We start from the raw sequence: 9,316 nt of genomic DNA, 5'->3' as shown, positions 1-9,316 counted from the left end.
CTACTAGCCTTCAACCTCACGTTGCCAACCGCGCGCAATTCGGATGAGCCGCACGGCTATCATGTACCCCTCGGTCCCGCCTCAGCGCAACCATCCAAAAAGACGGAACAGCTACGAAGCTACAGCATTGGTAAGCTTTTCAGTTGGGCTGCCAGTCTGGGCAAGCGCAGTGATCTCGCACGTACGCGTTGAACATTTTGCCTGCCACTCAAATGGTGGTACTAGTAAGGCAAGGCCAATGTATGATGCACATACACATCTTAAGATGAAACCCATAAATAGTTAGCCTTTTTTATGGTATGATGCACAATGTTATGGTCTTTAACATGGGTCCCACTATAAAATAAAAAATTAAGATGGCTGCCAGCTTCTTTGAGATAGTAGGGAGAGAGAGAGGATGTATAGGAGAAAAAAATACTTGTTTATTCACTATGGCTAGTTGTAAGCTTAAGGTGCATCATAAGAAAATTTTTCTTATTGCTAACTTGCACAATGTATAAGGTGTGTCTCAAGAATATATTTATTCCTTAAGGTTACCTTTTTAGCATATTGTGGTTGCTAATACTAGTAGTTTAGTAGTTTTATGTATATCTACACGTATTCTGCTACTCGAATGGTATGATGCCTGAAGACCCTGAAGTCAGATTTTCACTGCTTTGCCACGCTACACTTGTAGTACAAGTCACAACAGACGAGTGGACGACGACGATACATTGGTTATAGTAGTAGAGATACAATCGAGTACTGTGACGTACTGAGTGTCTTGATGTACCTCGGAAAATGAAGTTTCACAGTGTTGGTGCATAAGAGCAAGTTTAATGGTATAGCCCACTACTAGCTCCAAATCATTTGTAGCCAATGTAATAAACAATTTATACAATAGTTGCTTACTATACTATTAATACATGGTCCCACCTGTCATACACACATTACGTCTTGGAGTCTGTGCTGTAGCTAGCTACAGATCTGTAGCCCGCTGCTCTTCTCTCTCTTCCTTTATCTCTTTAAAATATGTTTATAGCTGGCTTATAGCCTGCTATTGTACCTGCTCTAAGAGCAAGTTCAATAGTATAGCTCACTGCTAGCTCCAAATCATCTATAGCCAATATAATAGCTAATTCATACAATAGTTGCTCACTATATTATTAATACCTGGTCCTACCTGTCATACACACATTACGTTTTGGAGTCCGTACTGCAGCTGGCTATAGATCTGTAGCCCGCTGCTATTCTCTCTTTCTTTATCTTTTTTAAATATGTTTATAGCTGGCTTATGCCTGCTACTGTACCTGCTCTAAGTACATATACAGTTCACCACGCTTTGTCATCCATGATTGCAACAGCATCATATGGAAGGTGTTGATTCCCTCCTCGATCGTGTCCCTACGTCTATGCAAGACAGCACGGGCCACCATGGGTTCCAACTCAAGTTAGTCAGGTCGACACTGTTGAGATTATAGGCATATAATGATTTAATCTATTCCATAAACAAATCATGACATTACAGATGAAAACTAGCATGAACGCATCATTAGATCTACACATGTAAACTACACAGTATAACATGAACAGATCAAATATGTGCAACATATTGAACACGTACCGAGTTGACGGAAAGACCGGCTGCTTGGTCGAAACTTTTCGCAGGCGTCTACGAAGGCACGAAACACGCGAGCGAAGAGGAAGACGAGCCGTCGCGAACGAACAGGGAGCAGTCGCGCGAAGCGCTTCCCAAAAACCTTATTGCCGCCTTCTCCCTGTGCAGGACGTCGAAGGCAGAAGTTCCGGAGACCTGCTCTCCCGATCGCCGGTGCACGCCGGCGAGTGAGATGGAGTAGTCTACGAGCGACGGCGCAGTACAGAGTAGGAGGCAAACCCTAGATTGATTTCGCGTGTGTTGCGTGAAGACGGCGGGTCGATTTATATAGAGAAGGGTCGCTTGATCAGGGCGCCCGCACGATCTCTACTGCGCGTAACCGAACCGGATAAGTCGCTTTCGGAACGTTTCCAAAACAAAAACGAATCCGAATTTGCAGCAAAACAAAACTGCAAAAGGAGGCTGCATCTGCGCAAGGATGAGGAGCCAAATTTTTCGGACCATTCGACGCGTACGTCGTGCATGCGCGCCGCCTGCCCGGCGAGGCGAGCGAGCGCGCGCGTGTGTTTCCCCTCTTCTCTCCACCACACATGCTTCAAATGGCTAGGAGTGCATCCTCCCTTTTAAGGAGGTCCCCCTCTCCTAGAATAAGCAAGGTGGTACTAAACTCCACATGCATGCCATCCCATGAGGTGGGCTTTTGTGATTTTCCAAAGAATTAATCTTCGAGTGGGCTAAGGCCCATTCATTAATTCCAACAGACACAGCAAACTATCATAAGCTTGCCCATGTAAACAATCAAATCTTATTTTACATGGTCATCATCCAGTCACACCTTGCACCACATTGCTGATTGGTAGATTAATTTATCTACGTTCTTCTATCAGTAGGAGTAGTAGTACTAATTCGTGGCAATTAGGTCGTAGTATTGATTATTGTCAAGATGCAAAGGCAAGGAAGCGTGCTCGAATTAGCAGTCATTAGTGCTGTTTATCATGAAAGGATGCAGTACTAGCCGAAAAGGGTGTAGTTTATCATGAAAGAATACAGTACTAGCCGAAAAGCTGGTGCTGAAAAGTTAGTGCAAGAATATGGTAGCTAGGGAATTTTGAAGGCTAAGCAAAATCTTGTTTGCTATTATTCGCAAGACAACGGCGTACCTTTTTTCTCTTCTGCAGGAGGCTACGCATAAGACAAGATTCAGTAGCATATAGTCATATAACATTACAAACTGATCAGTAGTCCAATTTCAAGTTCACCGAAGAAAACCTTTTCTTTCCCCCTCTTTTTTCTACAAGTATGATTAAACGGATTTAACGGTGCCCTCTCATAGTTTCAGCGGCTTCAACATCAAAACTTCTTATATCACAGACAATAACAATACAATGAACATTTTCATGCGGAGTACTAACCTACAACACCTCTCAGATCGAGGACAAAGCCCAGAGAGAGGAAACCACCCATCGTCTTCGTCGCATTAGATACACACATTTGCAATACCGGCAAAACACCGCCAAACGGGATGCTCCTGGAGCACAAATGTCGCTCAGCAGTCGAAGTTGGCGCAGCTGTTGGTGGTGGTGGTCTCGGAGCTGCCGATGAACGGGTCGATCTTGACCCAGAGGAGGGAGAAGACGGAGGCGAGCAGGACAGACCAGAGCACGACGATGGTGGGCGTCCGGTTCTGGCGACCCATGAGACCCTTGAGGAAGGGGTACAAGTGCATGATCACCCACATGGCGAAGAACACCTTGCCGAAGAGCGGGCCCCAGGACTCGTAGCCGCTGTTGAGCGCGTCGGAGAACCCGGCCACCACGCCGACGAGGTTGAGCACCAGGATGGAGGTCGGCGGGATCAGCACCGTCGTCCACTTGAACACGTACAGCTCGCCGAACTCGGTGTCGTCCGTCGCCTTGGCCGTAACGGTGAAGTTGGTGTCCAGCCCAGCAATCATCTTGAGGATACCCTGGAACACGGCGAAGAGGTGGGCGGAGACGCCACCGATGACCCAGAACTGCTCGTTGCGCCACCAGTCCTCGATGCCGATGCCACTCCACCGCAGCTCCAGGACGCTCGTCACGATGATGGAGATGAAGAGGCCAAGAAACCATATGGTTGCAGCGTTGGAGAGCTGAAATTAAGAACGACAAATGAATAATGTCACTAAGCAATGTTCAACATCAGAACTCAAACCAAAAACATGTATAGAGACAGGCATCTTACCGTGGGAATGATGAATTTGCCTGTGAGCAGGCAAATGGCGGGCAGGCAACAGTATGCAATAAGAGGAAGAGAGGTGAACGGGTAGACGATGGTGTTGATGTAGGACAATCTCTGGAGCCATTTCAGACGACCACCACCGTAGCCGTACCAGAGCGGGCAGTGCCGGCTGAGGAAGATCTCAACGGAACCGAGAGCCCACCGGAGAACCTGGTGGAGACGATCAGAAAGGTTGATTGGCGCTGATCCCTTGAACGCGGGTCTTATCGGCATGCAGTAGATGGATCGCCAGCCACGGCAGTGCATCTTAAACCCAGTCAGGATATCCTCTGTGACTGAACCGTAGATCCAGCCAATCTATGACAGGACAGAACCAAGAAATCACGCTTTGAGTTTTAGGAGGAATGAACTTCAACAAAGGTATAGATAATAAGGGGAGAATTCACACCTCTTTTCCCCATTCAGTTTTCTCTTCATATCCACAGCTAATGACATGAATGGCCTCTTTGATCAGTGTAGATGGGTTTGCGGACTCAGGAACGCCTCCATTCTCCATAAGAGTTGATTCTATGAACACTGATGACAGTCCAAACGACTTCTCAAAGCTCATCTGGGAGATAAGCATCGAGCGTTCATACTCATCATAGTCTGCAAAACAAACCACATTATAATGAACACAAAATTCTTCAAATTTCGAACTACTTTTATCTCTCCATGTTTGTGCACTTACTGTCAATTTCCCGAAGATTGAAAATGGCGGACTCAAGGTCTTCACGTCGAGAGTCTCTATGCATTTCCTTCTCACTTTTTTCAGCTTTTTTCTTAGGACAGCAGCAGCAGCACCATGAACAGACAGAAGACTTTGGAAGCGCAGGCAGTGATGGTGGTCCATAACCATAGAGCGCTTGCCTATAGAAACAACAACCAGTTCCCACATAAACCGGACCTTGGAGGCCATCAAGCCCTTTCATGTTAACCTGCAGATGATAAGTATGAATATATAAATTGGGTAAAGATAATAGTCATGCAATACATAGTCACTCTCTTAGTACTTACGTCAAAGAACACAACATTCCTATTGGCATAACGATCGCTGCGATCAATGCCATCGAACCTCTGTGGGAATTGGACATAGCAGACATCTCTACCAACAGAAGGGTCCATCATGAAACACATCGCTTCACGAACAGCTTTGCTATTGTTAACATAGTGATCACAGTCAAGATTAAGAATGTAAGGGGCATTTGTCAGAACTGCAGATACTCGAACCTGCAAAATTAGAAAGGTGACCAAACTTTCAATTACTATATCCACATGATAAGTTTGCCATACTTTAAACTAATACATATATGTGTAATTTTCTCTAGGAGCTATTTTTACCAAAGCGTTCATGGCCCCTGCTTTCTTGTGGTGTTGGTACCCTGGTCTTTTCTCTCTCGAAACATAGACTAGCCGAGGAAGCTCATTTCCGTCGAAGTCCCGAGCACCGGTCTCACCAAGGAAAACCTGTTACAAAAAGCCAGTGGTATGCTAAGTGTAAGTTTGAAGAATAGGCTATCGTCTGCATGTTATCTATGTCTTGGTTTTGATGCAAGTATAAAAAGCCATATGTGAGTGTGTGAGAGAGAGGGGGCTCCACAAAACATTTGAACCATTTTACTAATAAATCTGTAAAACCTTGAGTTACTCTAATGACATAATTTTAATTAACTGCATCCTGAAGAGTAGGATAGAATTTATGCACAATCTCCTGGACAACAAGAATGAGCATATCGATAATCAATTGAAGTTGTATGACATATATTATCTGCGAAAATCTTAAAGTGGAACTGCATAGGATTAGACTCTCTCCTGGTTTTCTGCATGCAAACAATAGTTAACACTTGACATATTTTGTTTCAAAGCAGAAGTCAATAGAATCTCTACTCCAAGTGGCAACCTAAACTTCATTTATTCTTAACTTTTGTACACCAGAAACTATCCCGTTTTCAGGTGAGAATTACAAACTTGCAAATCTGTAAAAGGTTGCCCGGTATGAATACAAGAACAAATATCCAAGATTGATGTTTTGGTAATGAAAACTGAATTACCTGGATCATTCCAGGGTGGTCACGAGGGTTGTTCCCAGGCCATGGTGTCCCATCTTGCATAATCCAGCCTTCCTCAGGTGTCTTCTGAGCCTTAGCAACCAAAGCATTTATCCTCACCTTGTATTCTTCATAATCCCTCTGCACAAAATGTGATAGTTGCTTTAATATTAGCAAAAGTACAATATAACATAAAGAGCACCATCAAACTGTATAAACTCCTATCTACCTTCATAGCCCGACGCTCCTTGACGAAAGATGGGTGTATCTTGTCCTTCAAGTAGTCAATCTTCTGTGAGAAGTAGAACTCAGGGGCACGTGGCTCAATGGAGTACTTCTTGCAAAATGGAACCCATCTCCTAGCAAATTCTGCTGTTTCCGCAAGTGATTCAAATGTGAGCATAGCCGAACCATCGTCTGACACGTAACACGAAATCTTCTCAACTGGATAGTCCACGGCAAGAATGGACAGAACAGTATTCGCAGTGATTAGAGGAGGCTCTTTCAATGGATCCACTGTACTGACAAAGAAATCTACAGGTGCCAACCCAGAATCTTCTCCATCTCCATATCTGAAACAACACATGAGCAATGCAGCTTATGAGACACAAATTCTTAATGAATAGTAATGTATATAGTTTTCATATACAAATTAGGCTTTAGCAAACACACCGTGCAATCAGCCTATCAACATAAGTTTCGCGATTGATAGGACACCACTTGGGGAACTGATCCAGGATCCAGGAGAATCCAAACCAGATCTCACATATGACTGATGTCATCCAGAGACCAAAGGCGCTGTAAACAGGGTTGGTGATACGGTAGTGAAAGAAGAGCCCCAGAACTACCAGACGCATAATGATTACTGCCCTGTAAGGTGTGAGCTTGTTCTTCGATATAGGAATGATCCGAGAAAGTGGCTCATATGCATCTGTCAAGCTGCAAAAGGGCAAAATTGCTTGGTATTACAATCAATTCTCCAAGTACAGTGTTATGTCAACAATCAGCATTTAAAACCTGAAGTAACAAGAGTTTCTGAAACTGAGACTTTACTGGCACATTATCAGGATATGAACACGAAGTTAAAAAGGTTGCATAATAGGCTAGGATAGTATACTGGAGGAACAAAGATGAACATGTACTGTTCGCATCACAAAATAAGAAGGCCTAGTGTTATACCAGAAAAAGATAAGCTGCACCAAAATGAAACCTTATTAATGAGGTACGAAATATGATGTGTTAAGAACTTAAGATTGACTACATATGCTGATCTCGAAATTAGCTAAAGGGTTTTTCTGTAGTAATCCAATTGGACGTTTTATATTTTAGCATTGTGAGATAATATCTGCATTAGGGATTTATTAGTTCAGTTCTAAACGAATAACGTCTGCATAAGACAACAAGTTCAGTTCTAAATGCACATGATCTGGCATCTAGTACATTCAAAGAAAAGGTTAGATATAGCCAGATTCTAAATTTACCCAAACCATAAAGTTTGTTTTTTTATATGTCAACAAGGATCAAGAGTATTCTTAGCCTATTGATCTAATCAGATATATTTTAATATACACAAGAATTTTCATTTGTAACTGTAAATAATGTATATGAATCAAGAAATGTTAAGTTTTTAATGGATCACATGGATCTATGAAATGGTTCCATGTTCCTTACTCTTTTTCATCCATAATCTGTTCTTCGACAGGTGGAGCTTGAGCTTTTGCTGCAGCTTTCTTTGCTGAGGCTTTCTTCTCTTTCTTTTTCTCCTTCCAGCTCTCCACCCTGTTCTTCCAGATGGGCTTCCCAGATTCATCATTCAATTCTTCAAATCCATAACAAGTGAAAAAATATATATATCAGTACTCAGTTGGAATAATGCAAGGAAAAATATGACAGACAACGAGACGAGTTGCTTACCACTCCCAACTCCAGAGACACTGCTAATTGTCCTGGCATGGGTGCTCATAGTCCTGGCATGAACTCCTTCATCCTGTTCCCACAAAATCCCACACAACATTGTCAACAACGTCGGAGCGCTCAAGCTGTTCTACCCAGAATTGCACGAGTTTATGGAGAGGGCTATTCACCTGGTGATCGCTGAGTTGGCTGGCCATGGTGACCCTCTCGCGAACACCGCCGGCCGCCGGCTCGTGGCTCTCTTCCACTTCCTCCTCCACGACCGCCCCCTGGCCATGCGCTGTGACAGAGATCAACCTCGTCAGAAACTGCTACTTCATCCCCCGCATCGATCGAATCCCGCATAGGGCAAAACAGTAACCCGCAGCGCGCGGGGGCACCTGGGTCGGGCGCGCCGTACTCCCCGCCGCAGCGCGCGCAGGTGGTGCGTCCCTCGGCGGCGTCCTCGTCGAGGCAGGCCTTGCAGAGCGCGTAGCTGCAGGCGCGGCAGGCGGCGTGCGCGTCGTCCCCGCACGCGGCGCAGGGCGGGACCCCCGACTCCATCATGGCTCACCCCCCTCTCCTCTCCTCTCCTCTCCTCTCCCCCAAAGGAGACGCTCCGGGGCGCCGCGAGCAGCAGCACGCGACCGCGCGCAGAGAGCAATGCGCAGAATGGGAGGGGGAGAGAGAGAGGGAGAGAGAGAGAGGCTAAGCGTACCGGAGGTTGGAGGCATGGTGATATAGCCATAGCCGCAGAGGCGCGAGGTGGGGTGGCGCTGGCAGGCGGTGGGTGGGGTTGGGGCGTCGGCATCGCGTCGATCGGCGGGTGGATGGAAAGAATGGAAGCAAGGTTGGGCGGACATGGAACGGGAGAGAGGAGGAGAGGCGGAGGAGGAGGCGTGCGCGCGGCAGGTGTTCGGTGTTTTCTTCCATGGGGTTTTGCGGGGTTTCGAAGCGAAGGTGACGGGGGATTTGGTTTGGTTTGCGTTGGCCGCGGCGAGGCGCGTAACCTGCAAGGCGTAGGGGGGATGAGGGGTGGGGGATCGGACTAGCGAACGGGCGGTTGGTGCGCGAGGTGAGGAGGGTGGGTCCGCCGGATCGGCGAGAGCGCTCGCGCTGTGGCGTCGTTTTTGACAGCCCGCTTGCTGCGACGGCGACGGGCCGGACGCGAGGTGGGAGGTCAGGTGCTCCGATCTCGCGCAAGAGTTCTTCGTGTTCCACATGTTCACGCCCACCGGCACGGCACAGCACGGCAAGAGCTTTGGTTCACGGCGCTTTTGCGGATGCGGTTTCGTTGTACTCGTTAGAGAAGTTCATGTGCTGAGATATTGGTTGACAATGTCGTGGGGCTTTTAACTTTACGAGTTTACGACCGACAAATTGTTAAGCGTGGCGTCGCACCAGTTTTTTTCATGATGTGGCCCGTGGAGAGCCTAGTACTGTTTCATGCTTCACTTTTTTACGCATCGTGATTCGTGAACGTCGCGTATAACAGTACCGGCCTAGCCTCTGATAATGT

At 46.2% G+C, this 9,316-nt stretch overlaps 1 protein-coding gene across 1 annotated transcript; it reads right to left on the bottom strand.

Moving 5' to 3' along the window:
- Positions 1–2,786: 2,786 nt before the first annotated feature.
- Positions 2,787–8,517, bottom strand: LOC127773580 (cellulose synthase A catalytic subunit 4 [UDP-forming]). The gene is made up of 13 exons (XM_052299695.1): positions 8,199–8,517; positions 7,989–8,098; positions 7,819–7,891; positions 7,576–7,723; positions 6,577–6,843; positions 6,134–6,476; positions 5,908–6,045; positions 5,198–5,323; positions 4,874–5,086; positions 4,548–4,794; positions 4,266–4,465; positions 3,821–4,174; positions 2,787–3,728 (listed from the first exon to the last, which is right to left on the bottom strand). Exons 1-13 carry the CDS (start codon positions 8,362–8,364, stop codon positions 3,144–3,146), a joined length of 2,970 nt encoding a protein of 989 aa, XP_052155655.1. The 5' UTR covers positions 8,365–8,517; the 3' UTR covers positions 2,787–3,143.
- Between the last annotated feature and the right edge of the window lie 799 nt (positions 8,518–9,316).

This window comes from Oryza glaberrima, chromosome 1, assembly GCF_000147395.1.
Source record: "Oryza glaberrima chromosome 1, OglaRS2, whole genome shotgun sequence".
NCBI lineage: Eukaryota > Viridiplantae > Streptophyta > Magnoliopsida > Poales > Poaceae > Oryza > Oryza glaberrima.
The sequence above is the reverse complement of the archived record's forward strand: the minus strand, read 5'-3'. Positions and strand labels throughout refer to the sequence as shown.

What these genes read in the sequence shown, in the direction of transcription:
- LOC127773580 (XM_052299695.1), bottom strand. Translation starts at nt 8,364, where the DNA reads ATGATGGAGTCGGGGGTCCCGCCCTGCGCCGCGTGCGGGGACGACGCG. An exon ending in CAGATTATGGATGAAAAAGA is followed by an intron (nt 6,844 to 7,575) that starts GTAAGGAACATG and finishes GCCCTTTTGCAG; the next exon opens with CTTGACAGATGCATATGAGC. An exon ending in AAACTGAATGGGGAAAAGAG is followed by an intron (nt 4,175 to 4,265) that starts GTGTGAATTCTC and finishes GTCCTGTCATAG; the next exon opens with ATTGGCTGGATCTACGGTTC.